Genomic DNA, 15400 nt, shown 5'->3' on the forward strand with positions numbered 1-15400 from the left:
GTCTTGAGTGAAATTTCTTATATTGAAGCAAATTTTAAATGACTGATTCAGTATATTGATATGCTTCCATCACTGTAAATAATTGAGGAAGTCTTATAGGGGTTTCTGCAAATCAGTAGCTCTGGAATTTTTAGATAAAAAGCATTCTTTAATTGTATAAGGAATAATTTTTATGTATTATAAAAATGTGATACCTTGTGGACTCTCATTAGACCGAAGAATCAGAAATCTTAAAGAGATTTTTCTTGTATGTCTTAATTTTATGAGCTAAGGACAGTAGTTCTATATTAAAAATTTATTTAAAAAAGCAATCTTCAAATGTGTAATTAGGTAGTTCAAATTCTGGTCATACATTTAAGCATACTCTAAAGTAAAAGAAGCATTTTTAAGTGAATGATAATATAGCTCTACTTCTGATCTATGGTTTTTGACTTATTTTAGTGGATATTGATGAACACACTTGATTTCAGATTTGTCTTAATTCTGATTCTTAGTTATTCTCTTAATTGTTCTATTATCACCATTTGAATTTTTCATATTTTGGTAGACTTTCATGAGACTTGGTAGCAACCATAATTACATATGTATATATTTTTGGTATAAATTGGAAGCTTTTGAATGGACTGTGAATAGACCTTTAAACTATCTTTTGGACCACATTCACGAAGCATTTCCTGCTGCACATAGCTATAATATAAATAGCACGTGTCTTCTTTGGTTTCAGATAAACCTATTTGAAGACATATTGGAACCCCCATGAGGCTATAGGAATTTCCATTTCAAGAAGTAAAGCTAATAAAGACAAACTTGAATTACCCTAATAGTTACTCATTTTTTCCTTGGTAGCTTTCAAAGTGACTCGCCACTTTCCAGAGAGAGCAGAGACTAACAGATGGCAAACCTGTCGGTTGCAACCTCTGCTTTTGCCCCCAGTGTCATTACCTGGGTTGCTGTGTTAGTGTTTAAAGCTTTGTCCCCAAGACTTAACCCTCTGGGAATTTTATGGTCCTACTAAGTAGGAATTGATTGTCTTCGTGTCTAAGCATGCTGTGAGTCTTTTATTTTTAAAGGACATATTATGGTAACGGTAGACATCACCAGTACTAGTCAGTATGCTCATTAGTTAATCCTTTCTGAAGTCAGTAATAGTGTGAGAAAATGAGCTCTGTGGAAGGACTATGCTGAAGTAACATAGTTTGTTACTTGCACTGACTGTAGTGATTTTTTTCTTACAGGCTGTTGTTTCATATGTCCATTGAAAATAATAATTTTCTCTTTGCCACTAAAAAAACTGTTACAAAGATTGGAAATTCCAAATTTTCCATGTGGAGGGGAGAATTAAGAGAATATAAAAAATATTTAATTTATGTATTTATTTTCTTTATAGATATTCTGGGCCAAGGTTCTAGCTGGAAAGTAAACCTTTAAAATGACAAAACAATTCTATGCTAGATCTAAAGGAAATGATCAGTTGCCATACAAAAAAATATGTTGTGAATAGTTTCCACATTTAATATCTTCGAAAGTTGACTCTGTCTTGGATCTTGGCCATTTGTTAATGAAAGTACAAGAAAAAATATTAGTATGGATAAATTTCATGGAATCCTAGAGTTAGGAGGGCCTTAGAGATTATATAACCTCATTTTTTTTATGTTTTAGATGAAGAAACTGATACCCAGAGAGGCTTAGTGACCTGCTGAAGGGCACGAATTTGTAGAACTGGGATTTTATTACAGACCTCTTTAACCTGTACCATGTGGCTCGAGTTCAGTGTTAATGTAAAACTAAGATTCTGGGTATCTGTTATATCATGAGACCATTTCATTTAATATTTATGCTCATTATGTCTAGGTTTTTCTCCCTCAATAAGACATAGTTTTTTTGTATTGTTTTGCAGGTATACAAGGGTATGAGTAAAGTTTTGCACTTAAAACTTTTTAGAATAATAAGAAAAAAAGTGTCAGCAACTCTGTATCTGTCATAGAGTCTCTAGAAACAGGGAAAATGGCATCTAAGTTTGTGTGTGTAAATGTGAAGTGTAATTAAATTGCACTTGTGGAATCATGAGTTCTGAGTAAGTAGTAGCTCTGGGAACTGAAGTTCACTTATAGATTGTTTTCTAAATCTAAGTACCCAGTGTACCCTTCTGCCAGAAATGTTTATAAGCTCCTGGGCATCATCTGGAAATATATAGGAAACAAAATAGAAAGCAGTTTGCTACCTGTGTACCAAATGATAATGCATGAAATATTGCAAGTAATGGATCTCTTCTCCATGTTTCAGATTCTACAATTTATTCCTTTAGTTTGCTGGTAGACTGTATCCATTATGTATGCAGTTTGTTTCTAAGGCAAAAGTTTCAAGACATTCTAGAACTCTTGAATTATCTTTTAAAAACAGTGGCCCTGTGAGTAAAATACCAACCTAACTAAGAAATTTTGGATTCCACTACTGCCTTTCCCCTTCCTGAGTTGCTATGAATATATAGGCACTCGATCATGCTCATTTCAGTTTACTGTGACCTCCTTACCACCATGCTTGTTTCAGATCCCCAAACTGCAAGCTGGAGGAAGACCCATTCCTTGCCTACTCCTGTAGGGTGTTATTTCCAGTGTTTAATATGTCGAGTTGCTTTAGAAACATAGGACTGTTATATAAGATGCATGTTCATGTTATAAAAAGGAAACTAGTCTTTTGTCAGTATATGCTTATTTCCTTAGGGTACCGAAATCTTGTGGCCACTTAAGCAAGCCTATGTAGTATTCATCTGCAGTAGAGACAGACGAATACTAAGGCTGCTGTACAGTGGAGGTTAATTCTTTTTCTTCCCTCAGTTATAATTTCCCCATCAACTACTTTCACCTAACTAAAAGGAAAAAATAACTACGATGCTGCCCCAGCCACTATGGCTCAGCTGGTTGGAGCATCATTCCATAGGCCAGGTGGGGTCGTAGGTTTAATTCCCAGTTGGGGCATGTGTGAGAGGCAGCTGATCAATGTTTCTCTCTCACATCGATGTTTGAAGCAAACAAAAATAATAATAAAATAAAGTAACTACAAGGCTTAACTTGTTCAGTAATTAATCTTTTTTCTCTCATTAAAATTCTCTAAGCAACATTAGTCTTAAGTATACATTGGCATCTATTCATTCAAATTAATAGTTACAGTTACACTAACACATGATAATATTTAATTATAACAATTAATAAAAGCTAACATTTTTTGAATGCCTGCTATGTGCCAAAGGGTTAAGATTTAGAGCTAAACTTATTTTTGGGACAAAGATGTAAATTTTGATAGTGAAACAGAGCTGACAATGTAACTGAGAATTTGTTGGAGTGTTGGGTAATTGGGTTACATTGCACAGTTTCCCATGATGAAATAATGTCATTGTGGCATTTGGCAAATGTTTGGCAGCTCTTTTCTGTTGTGTACCAGATAGGTTTATATCAGTCTTCATGTATCATTATACCTGCATTTTTATAGCCTTAATTCTTTGAATCAGCGTGAATCTTCTTGAATGGTGGCATGCTATTAATCATTGTAGGCATAGCGATATGAGCTCTAAACAATATGAGAATTCATGTTTCTTTAAAGAGCAGTTACACTTTTTATATCTTGTTACAGATTTTCAATTTCTACCATCAAGAAGTATTGTATTTATATGTTTATGGTGCTGTACAAATTAATGGTTCCTTTAAGAACTTAAATCTAAGAGGTCTGGGAGGATGAGGAGCGTAAAGGGGGTCAAGTGTATGGTGATGGAAGGAGATTAGACTTGGGTGTTAAGCACACAATGGAATATGCAATATATGGATGATGTGTTATAAAGTTGTACACCTCTAACTTATGTTATTCTCTGATGTTACCCCAATAAATTTAATTTAAAAATCTAAAGGGATTAATTTAATTAAAGTATCTAAAGGAATTACTATCAATAAATTTTTGTTTTTTAAAAAATTTACATGTGTATTAAACAAACTCTAGGTATTGGACAAATAGCAAAAAGGTTTAGACAAATGAATTTCTCTGTGAGTACAACGAGAAAAAGAGAATATTGACTATAGACTCAGAGAAACAAATTTGAGCATTTGTTTTGGGTGAAAAATCATTTTATGTTTTACTTGATAAGGACATGCAAGTAAGAGTCAGTATGTCTCAAAGTTCTTGAAGAGTTAATCTGACATAAATATAAAGAAGCTTACATGATTTATTTGAAATCCCCAACTTCTCTTTCAGGGATTGATTTCATTTATTTATAATGGTTTCCTAGTTCTTTCCTTAGACTGCAGATTGAAAAGTATCACCCTTTACAAATTAATCATAATATTACTATATTTGGTGAAGCATAATATATTAAGATATAGGAGTACAGAACTTCTTTTTTCTCTTGAGATTTACAGGAGGAGGAAAGGGACTAGTCTGTGGAATGGATCTGAAACAAAGCTAATAAACTTGGAAATAATTGATTTGGGTGATTTGATTAAAGTACACGGAATCAGATGAGAGCTGTTACTTGGTTTCTCTAACACGGATCACTCACTACTTTTTTCCCTCTTCTGCCTCCCACAGGAAACCAGTTTCCTCCAATCGCAGCACAAGAACTTCCTTTTGTTTTAAAGGCTGGCTACCTGGAAAAACGCAGGAAAGGTAAACTAAGATTCTAATGGAAAACCCGAAAATGGTTGTATCCTTGGATAAAACATGCTTCCGGTATGCATTGCAGGACCAATACTCTCTTCAGGTGATTGAAGATTTGTACGACTCTAAGAAAATCTGGATGACATTATCCAAACCAAAAAATATTACTTTTAGCTCCAAATAATTTTTATAATGAAACATTTGGTGAGGTTTTTAGTGATCAACCTCAGTTATTTGTAAATGATTCAGGAGCTGTTTCCTGCCTCTCAGAGGAAGTGGTGGGCTGGGACTGCAATCTCAGGGGTGGGACTTCTCACCATTATCTGACCCCAAGGAGCAGCAGGTTACCCTGTGGCTGACCTGACACACACCGTGTGCTATGGTCCAGCTCAAGCCTGGCGTATTTTCCGCCATTTTCATTCAGTATTCCTGTCCATTGCCTATGGTAATTGTTAGATCTGGGCAGGCCTAGGAGGAATGAAAATCACCAGGCGAGAAAATGGCACTGTGGGAAGCTGCCTGCAGACCCTACCCAGGAAAGACAGATGACAATGAGGGTCTGGGGTTGGCCTGTTTGGCATAACAGGATGAAGCTTTCACCCAGCAACCAGCTCTAGCCAATCAGACTCTGATACCCCCAACTGCTGTTTTTTGCTGTTAAAAACCCTGATCCAAGAACAACCGAGTGAGTCCCAACCTCCTTTGATTGGCTCCCCAACCTCCCTTGGTTGGCCCCACTGTCCTCTTAACCTCCCTTGGTTGGCTTCACTTTCCCTCTTATTCCAGATAATAAACCCTGCTCTCCTTAGCTCGCTGCGTCCATCAAGTTTCTTGAGCTACTTGGACCTAACAGTAATTGGGAGTTGACCATATGGTCCCACTCTTTCAACACCAGTATATAATGGAAATGAAAGCTGGAGGTGGCGTTATAATATGGGAAATGAAAAGCAGATAGTCTCTTCATTACCATTCTGCATATCTTTCAGGGAGTCCCTATAGGCCTTTCTATTTATATTCCATTTGCTTTTCTTAGCTTTCTTAGCTGATGCTTAAAGCTGAAAGAGATAACAGAAACAATCTAGGTCAACTCCTCCCCCTCCTTTTTATAACAGATGAGAAAATAAGACCCAAATGCATCCCTTATCTCCAGGCTGTATAGTCCAACCGTCCCTGTCAGGCAAGTTAGTGGTGCTGCTGATCCCATAAATGTAGCAGCTCCATCTCTGCTTCACTTTATTCCTTTTAGCTTTGTTTTTGTCTCTTGGAAAAAAAGATACAAATTAACTGGTCCTAGAATTCTAAAGCTAAAAAGGAACCTTGGAAATCATGTTAACTAACCTGATCCTTTTACAATGACGAGATTGTGGTATGTTTACATATGTGATGTATATTATCTAAACTGTGCCCTTTCCCCCTTTATCGTAGATCACAGCTTTCTGGGATTTGAATGGCAAAAACGGTGGTGTGCTCTCAGTAAAGGAGTATTCTATTATTATGGAAGTGACAAAGGTAGTATTGGTGTTCAGCTTTCTCAGCTTCTATTGCATGAGGGTTTGGGAGCCATTTTTCACCCCCCATTTTTGATACAGAGTAAACTGAAGACAGATGGAGAAAGAATAACTGAGAACTTCAAAAAATTATAGCCTAACACTGATGTATAATTCTGTTTCATTATTTGACAAATTCTTCAAATACCAGAATGCCCTAAAAGTTAATACAATTATGTTTTATTGAATTAGGAAAGAAGATAAAATAACTTGCACCTATGTGGCCTTTCACCTTAGGAAATATTTATCATCCAGGCTATAGCTGTAGAATCTCTGGAGAAATTAATACCATTAGGATGGTGAAAGTTTGGCTGTCTAGGCACTTTGGCTATATTATCTTGTCTAACTCCAGTTCTGTGTGGTAAGGTACTATTATTAGCCCCACTTATTTTACTGTTTGGGAAAACTGAGAACAGAGAGGTTAAGTAAGTTGCTCACGGTCACAGAGCTGGTAAATGGCAGATCTGGGGTTTGAACCTAAGCATAATGGTTAGAGCCCATACTGTTAATCATTATTGTCACTATATTAACTTAGAAACAAGACACATTTTATAACTAATTCCATTTGCTAATTAACAAATCTCTTAGTCATAGTTCATATAATTTTCAGTTCATTATTTGAACAAATAAAGTCATTGTAAAATATTGAAATTTAAAGAATATAAGCTTTTTTAGTTTTGATTTTTTCCTAGGAAAAGGTTAGAAGTTAAACATTGTTAAGTAAGTGACATATAGAAATAGCTAACATTCATGTCTATAAAGGACACTTAAGGAGAAAAAAGACATAAAAGTTTAATATCACTGAATCTAAGCTCTCCTGTTGAATTCTTATCAGTATTGTTACTTATCAGTGTTGTTTGGAAATTTATGTTTTATTTGACACTATTTGCAGATTTTAGGGGTTTTTTTTCTTATAAACGGGTAGAAACGTTGAGTGGATTTCAGATAGATTTGAGAAGCATGCACGATGCTAGGAGTTGATCTGGTGTTTTCGGCTAGTTGGTGGTGTGTATTCTGTCACTAATTTACAGTATGTTCAAGTGTAATAACGGCACCCGTGGATTGTAACTGTAAATAACTATCATCAGGCAGCCTTCTTTCTTCTGCTAAGGGTAAGTAGGTGATTTTGTCTGAAAATTTAGAGTCCAAATTCAGTTATAATTGTCATAGGCCAGTAATATATGTTGCAATTATAGAAATATAATTTTGTACTGCTTTGTGAACTGAGACCAAAATCTTACTTTTCGGTAAAGAAGTATCCTCAATTTTATAAGACCAGAGGAAGGAGGTTTTAAAACCTCGTGACTTTTATTCAGTTAGGCTTCTCATTTCTGATTTCTTTAAAAATCAATGAGTACTAATGTCTGTTTCCTCCACTCCCACTCCTAACTGGCATACCAACTGTTAGGTCAAAGATTAGCAAGAGTTTTCCAAAAACCTTATGAGTGTTTATATTTATTTCCAAGTAATCAAAAAACAAATTCTAGGAGCTTTTGGGGGGTGTTAATTAGTTATATTCCCATTTCTAGTCTTACTTGATGAGACCTTTTGGTTGCAAGATTCTTTGTAATTTGTGTTTTAACTACTTAGTGATACATTTAGCCAACTCTGCCACCAACAGCTTTTTAAAAATTACTATTCTAGCATATGTTCTTTATGTGATATTTAAAGGTCTGGTTTATATTTCTTTAAACTCTTTCCTGTTACTATGAAGCCTCCGCTCTCCATGGAGATTTCTTATCTGTTTTTAGTGGTTCTTTTCTCTGTGGCCTCTTCCTTTGGAATTCTTGGCCAGTTCTCCTTTTAGGGATGTGGGGGGGGGAAATGTATCTTAAGGGAGTTTTAATTGCTTGTTTAGAGAGTTTTAACTGCTCATGATCTTAATTTCCTTCCTTTGTATCTTTTTCTTTCCAGGAAAATTTATGTGTCACATGAAATTTTTATTTTCTTTTGTGAAATTGGATAACCAATTTGTGCAGTCTTATTTACCTTACGTGTGAACCATTTACCTAAACTTTTGAAAGCTATTGAGATATATGAGAACTATAATCTTCCAACTGAGTAGGATTTAGATAAATGGATTATAGAGACACAGAAAGAGTTGATACCACTTACTAGGTTAAACTGTACTTTGTTACTGTTTGACAGATACATAGTTCATATTTTCTAACATTCTGTGTGTGCCAAAAACCATTTCAACCCATCAAGATAGTAATGGCTTACAAAGAGTAGTTCCAACCTCTGGGGTAAATAATGCACTTACCTTTGTACCCATAAATATTATCTGTATTTATTATTCATGGCCATTTGGGGCCCTTAAGTAATAAATAGAGAGAGAGGGTACATATTTTATCCCTTCATAAAATTACACCCATCTTTTCATCTCCTTCCTCTTCCTTTGATTGTTTGAATCTTATTCATCAAACTCATTTGGTTCTAGATGCTGAGACTGCCTTCAAGGTAGTCATTCATTCACTCATTCATTCATTCATTTATTTTTATTTGCTAAACATCTATTGGACACTAGGCACTGGGAATCCAAAGATAATCCTGCCTTAAAGGTACTCACAGTTTAAGAGGAAGAGAGGAAGTTGTAGGATTGCAGGTGGGGGCTGGGTGGATAAACTGATCATTTCAACCAGACATAGTAAGTGATTTAAATAAAATATCTTCGGATCACAAAGGAGGGGTGGCTAACTGCCCAGGGGAGTTAGGGAATACTTCCTAGTGGAGAGAATATTGGGCCTTAAATAAAGAGGAGGAGTTTGTCAGGTGATGAGAGGTAAAATGGGCATTTCAGGCAGGGGAACAGCAGAGATTCCGATTTGCAAAAAGCCTTGGGTGAGATCAAAGCTGACTCAAGACTGAGCATAATCAAGTGAGGGGGAGGGGCCCATAAGGCTAAAGGAGTGGGCTAGGATCTGATTAAGAATAGGGCTTAATGAGCAGATTTAGTTTTTAGGAAGTAATTGTAAGGGCATCATGGAGGGTGGATTGGAATGGGTAGAGACTGGGTCCACAGGATCATTTAGGGGGACACTGAACTAATGTAGTCGAGAAAGGCTATCGCAGGGTTGCTGCTGTGAGGCCCACTGAGGGTCAGTGCAGACCGCTCCAGCGGCAGCATGCTCTTCCCACAGCTCAGGTATCATCAACCCCTTCAACGCGCCCGCCGGGGGTGGCTCCCTTGGGAACCTGTTCCAAACTCATGTTTTGTTTTGCTTTTCCCTTTTTCTTTTTAACCTCCATATGATCTTGAATCAGCATTATGGACCTTACTTATCTCTTCCCACTTCTGAAAGGGGAGAGGTTACTTTGTAGTATTCTCTTTTCTTCCTACTTCAGAGTTTTTGCTGTCCCTACCCCCATTCTTCAATCAGAGAAAATCTTAGCACCATCCAGTATGTGGCAGCTGTAGGCAGGCTTGGTCCTACCAAATCATCCTAAATATACATCAGAAGTTATTGATTACATCCGGGGTTGTAATTTTTTCAGTGTTGTATGTTTTTAATATATAATAAAAGTCATTAGAAATTGGGTTGAATACAGATAATTTAAATAAAACTTAGGTTGGCAAGGAAATAAAATTTTTTCATTGAAGTTGACCTCTCTGCTCTCTTACTTCCTCCACAACCTCACCATTGATAGGAAAAATAGGATATATCAATTCAGTCTGGATGAAAATGAAAAAGTGCCTTTTGATGCTGAAATAGCATCATAGTTCTCTCTGAATATTTTTAAAATATCAGTTAAGAACAGAGTGTTTGTACAGTTGGAAGTTCTGTTGTTTTATAACCGCAACTTCAGTAATAGCCATAAAAGCTTGCCTTTTTTTCCTGATTCATTTGAGAGAGGCATATCCCCGGGTCAGGGCATCAGCATTTTATAATTGTATCATGATTACGTATAAAATGTATAAATGAACTCATATTTTAAAATTTATATTATAATTTTGTTTGTGTAAAGAAGGATAATACCTTTGTTATTTTTTAAGAAAGAGGGACACTTAATTCTACTTTTTATCAAGTGATTGCAATTTTATAGGTTTTGGGGCCTTTAATATACAAATATTAAATTTATAGTTTATCACAATAAATGTTAAATAAAAGGCCTTTATTTTCTGCCTTTATAGAGACCTTGTAACAGTATAGAGAAGTTAAGATGTACATCTGATATTTAGTAGGATTTCATCAACACGTAGAATTATTCAGATACAAACTGAGGCTTATGAAGGGTCTGATGATGACAAATCATGTTGGTTTGCAATAAAACATGGCACAATTTGATTTAAAATACATCTCGATCCATATATAGATTGAAGACATGTAGAGATTGAAGGTAGATGTATTTTAAATCAAACTGTGCTGCTGTAACTATTATACAGATATAGATATATGGATGTTGCTTTATCTATCTGTGCATATATAAATAGATAAAGCAACATCTAGACCAGTAGACCTTCTTTGAAAACCTGTGTCAGGTATTATTAATACAGAGTGGTATAATACATTCACTCAGAGGAGTGGGCACAGAGGACCCATAAAACGTCATGATATGTAGAAGCTGGCTCACAAGGGGAGTAGGTGAGTGACGGCTGTGAGCCAGGAAGGGATGGGAGCAAGTTGGTACATGTCATGAGCTTGGCCTTTCCTGTCTGAGGGACAGTTAATGTTTGTAAGCATTGGAGGTAAGTAGATGGCATGAGAAACTGATTGGATGTTGAGAAGATCGAGTTGACAGCTGTCAGAAGAGGGTGAGACTGAAGGCAAAGACGTGTTCTGAAGCTGGGAGTATCAGTTCAGAGAGGTTGTTGCCACCTTAAGCCTTGAAAGAGCTGCAGGGTATCTGAGATGTTTGAACCGCTCTCGTGTTGCAGGAGAGGTAACAGCAGTGTCCTTTATTTTCCAGGTACCATAGGAGACTCTAAGAGAATGACAAGTGTAGGGTAGGAAGATACTCTCTGTGTAATGTTCATCCTAACAATAGCTCTAAGTTATGATCGTCTAATACACCATATCATAATTATTATCTGAATTTCAGTTGCAGAGAAAAACAATGGGTACAGTCAAAAAAGTAGACACAGAGCTTTAAATTCCCATTCTCCAAAAATGCCTGTAATTTATTTGTTCTCCATTCACAACTACCTCATGCTACCTTGTTTTGTTTTTTTAATTTTCAGATGTTTAAATTGCAATACAAAACATTTTATCTGTTAGTTTTATTTTTTAACTTTATTTTTATTGTTGACACTATTACATCTGTTCCCCTTTGCCCCCCTTTGTACACTTCCACCCAGTCCCTGTGCCCCCTTCCCTCTGGCCATCACCACACTGTTCTCTGTGTTTATGGGTCATGCATGTATGATCTTTGGCTGATCTCTTCACCTTCTTTTTTCCAGTCCTCTTCCTTCCCTCTGACAGGTGTCAGTCTGTTCCATTTTGTTCATAGTTTATTTTGTTCATTAGATTCCACATATAAGTGAGGTCATATGGTACTATGGTACTTTTCTTTCTCTGACTGGCTTATTTCACTTAGCAAACTGATCTCCAGGTTGATCCATGCTGTCTCAGAAGGTAGGATTTCCTTCTTTTCTACAGCTGTGTAGTATTCCATTGTGTAAATGTACTACAGCTTTTCTATCCACTCATCTACTGATCTACCTTGTTTTTTAATCATTATTATATCTGTTGTTGAAAACGTGTGGCTAAATACAAAAACCACTTGATTTTTACTTTAAATTAAAAAAAAGTTTTGAAAATGCCTAAAATTTCCTCTGTCAGATCATAGGAGCAAAAATTTTAATTCTAACTAAAATACTTCCCTTTAGATTCATAAATATTGCCTGTGTTTATTATTCAGGGCCATCTCTGGGGTCCTTAAATAAAAATATATAGTATTTTTCACTTAAAATAGTCATAATTTGATATCTCCTCAAGTATAACTCAAAACAACAGAAGTATATTTCTAAATTAGCATTAGCAGCTGCGTTTCTTTAACCTGTAAAAACAAGATAAATGTTCATGTATCTTTAACTGAAAGCCTAGAACAACTTGTTGATTAGTGTGATAAAGTTTATTGGAAGGGTTTAGTATTAAGGTGAGTATTTTCCTCTTGCCTGCTAATTAAATGAGTGTTAATACTTACAGAAATAATATGAGTTTATTCAATAGGAAGAAAGGCTTTAAATATAAGAAGCAGACAGAAAATTTCTGAATACAGTGCATGTCTTTCTGTTTGCTAGCCATTTGTACCAAGTTAGCATTCTCAGTATCAACAACAGAAGCCAACTTGGTTTAACTACATAGACAGGGAGATTTATTGGCAGAATACCTGCTCTCAGACAGAATTGATGGGAAGGCTAACCAGCCAGGCTCAGAAAGCAGGCGAGGACTCAGCCCCATCCATGGCCCCAGGCAGATGCGCCGCCGGCCCTGTGGGGTTGCCCTTGTGCACTGACACCAGTCGGTGAACTCGGGGGCGCTGAGAATGGGTTCTGAGCTCTCCTCTGATTCTTTTGTTGCTCAGTTCAGTTTTAGGTCCTAGCTGGAGTATCTGCTTGGCTGATTGGATCAGGGAAAATCTACTCCCTCTAGCATCTGTGGTGAGAAGTTGGCTATGTCCCCTGACAGTCCCAAAACTAAAATAGGAAAGATATTTGGATTATGGGGATCTTCAGATCACAAAGGCCCACTACTTACAGGGATGCTTAATGATTTGGAATTATTTAGTTGCTGTATTTGTACTGTATTTTTAAATGGCGGGAAAGTAGTAGGTGTTTTAAGCATATTTTCTGAGAGTCAGTGAGGAAGAGTAAAAGTAGTCCTGACTGGTGTGGCTCAGTGGCTTGGCCATTGTCCTGCAAACCAAAAGGTCACCAGTTTGATCCCCAGTCATGGCACCTGCCTGGGTTGCAGTCCAGGTCCCTGGTTGGGGGTGTGCAAGAGACAACCAATCAATGTTTCTCTCACAAATCTATATTTCTCTCCCTCTCTTTCTCCCTCCCTTCCCCTTTCTCTAAAAAAGAAATAAATAAAATCTTTCTAAAAAAGAAGAGAAAGTAAGCCCATTTGCAAGAAAAATAGGAGTGATTGGATTTTGGTAGGTGGTAGCGGGGTGGAGGGAGAGAACATGGGGACAACTGATGAAGGAAAGGGAGAAACAGAGAATGTTTACTTTTCTGTCCTGGGGGCTCAGTTAATTGAGGTGTCACTTACTGAGGAGGACAGGAAAGAAAGATCACAAGTGTTGGGGAAGCAGGAATAAGATGATCTCCACTGTAGGCATGTTGTATTCATTGTAGCTATAGGGTATTCAAGAGATAAAACATGTATAGTGAGCAGAGGAAGATTTAGATGTACAATTATGAAGCTGAACTAAAATGGGAATTATGAGTTGCAAGCACATTGATAGGAGTTTAATCTTTGGAATCAGGTGCGGGTGCCGAGCAAAGACTGTAAAGGGGGAAAAGACCAGGGTTTAGAGCGCACCCCCCACGGCAGTGTAAGAGATTGGCAAATGCAGAGGAGCCCGTAAGGCAAGCTGAGCAAGTTGGACCCAAGTTGCAGGAGGAAATGAAAGATAGCGTTTACCTTCTCTACCGAGACTTCAGAATTACATATTCTAGGACAGTTGTTCTTCAGACATTAAATGTGTATTACAGTCACCTGGGGTCCTTGCTAAAAATTTGGTTTCCTGAAGCTACCTCCAGAATTCCTATATAGCAAGTGCAGAGTGGTAGCAATTGCTGTGTTTTTAACAGGCATCCAAGATGATTCTAACATAGGTGATTCTTAAAATGTACCTTGAGAAACACCTTTCTAGGAGTCAGTGTGAAATGGTTGAATAAGCAAGGCTTTGGAATCGGACTGACGTTAGGGTCCTGGCTTTTACACCTTCCTGGTCGTATGGCCATGGGCAGGTTGGTTATTTTCAGGTTTGCTTTCCCATCAGTTCTAGGAATATAATAAATGCTTTCTCTCTCTCAGAATTATTACAAGGTATATATGAGATATGCTACATTAAATTCCTGGCATATAGAAGAAGGAGCTCCGTAAATGTCAGTTGTCTCTTTGGCACTTGAACAACCCAGAACACAGTGGTAAACCTGAAAGCCAGTGAAAAAGGGGAAGGAAATAGCTATCATTATCCTTATGCGTTTTGTTTCTTAAGAGATCAGAGCCAACTGCTTTTTACCTTGAGCCTCCTGAATTAGAATTGTGTAAAATGAAGTTACTGACTTAATCGATTTCATTATCTAGCTTTCTCCTGGCACCCTTCCGTTCTACAGACAGTAAGTGCGAGCCACGTGATACGGGCAAGGTTAAAGTGTGAAACCGAGGCTCAGAGAAATTTTTTAAAACATTTTTTTTTAATTGTTGGTGAGGGACAAATACCATATGATCTCACCTTTAACTGGAACAGAAGCTGAGAGAAATTTAATGGAGGGACGGACACCTCAAAAATCTTGAGGGCATCAATGTGTTATAACAGTATAAAAACTAATGCTCTAATTAAGACTACTATATCATGAAGAAAATGTTAAATTATGTTTAAAAGAATTGTTCGAGAAGTTGGAGAAGTATATATTTCAGAAAGATTTCCATTGTAATTACTGACATTTTAGAGTTTTGGCACCTAAAGGAATAAGCCACTGCTATTTGGGAAGTTCACTTAAATGAAATATTTTATTAGTCTTGTACAGTTCTGGGCAGATGAACTTATGTGACCTTATTCCTCATGTGATTAACATGTTACTATTTTTAACCTTTCTCAGGTCCACAAGTGGCCTTGAAACCATCCCTGAAGGCACCGCGTTATCATGGATTGCCATAGAATGTTAGGGCTCTTCTTTTTCTCTGTCTGGAAGAGATGCCGATGTGAAGGGAGAAGAGCCGAGTCTTATCATAGCCATGTTTTGCCCGTTTCATGTCCTGAGCGTCCTATCTCCTAACTGGAAATATGGCTACTTTGTGGTTGTGGATTTGCAGAAGCTATTGAGAAAGAATTAGGAATGTCCCTTCATTTTCTTCAACCTTTCTGGTACCATACTTCTACCCCCACTTGGATATTTATGTGATTATTTATCATCTAATTCTCACCAACCAGTTGAATAGGTCTAAGTATTAGTTTTTAAATTGTTTCTACTTGGTTAAACACCTTTCATTTTGTAGAATTAGGTCTTTCTTTGGCAGAATGAGATTTTTCTGCTGCTC

The 15400-nt window shown here is 36.9% G+C and overlaps 1 protein-coding gene across 1 annotated transcript in view; it reads left to right on the forward strand.

The window, feature by feature from the left end:
- Positions 1–15400, forward strand: part of SKAP2 (src kinase associated phosphoprotein 2) — a 165762-nt gene that overhangs the window by 84597 nt on the left and 65765 nt on the right. Inside the window, exons 5-6 of the mRNA XM_024563103.3 lie at positions 4573–4650; positions 6067–6150. Coding sequence (XP_024418871.1) covers positions 4573–4650; positions 6067–6150 — 162 coding nt within the window. The remainder of the gene's footprint in view (positions 1–4572; positions 4651–6066; positions 6151–15400) is intronic.

Source organism: Desmodus rotundus, chromosome 6, assembly GCF_022682495.2.
Source record: "Desmodus rotundus isolate HL8 chromosome 6, HLdesRot8A.1, whole genome shotgun sequence".
In the NCBI taxonomy this organism is placed as follows: Eukaryota; Metazoa; Chordata; class Mammalia; order Chiroptera; family Phyllostomidae; genus Desmodus; species Desmodus rotundus.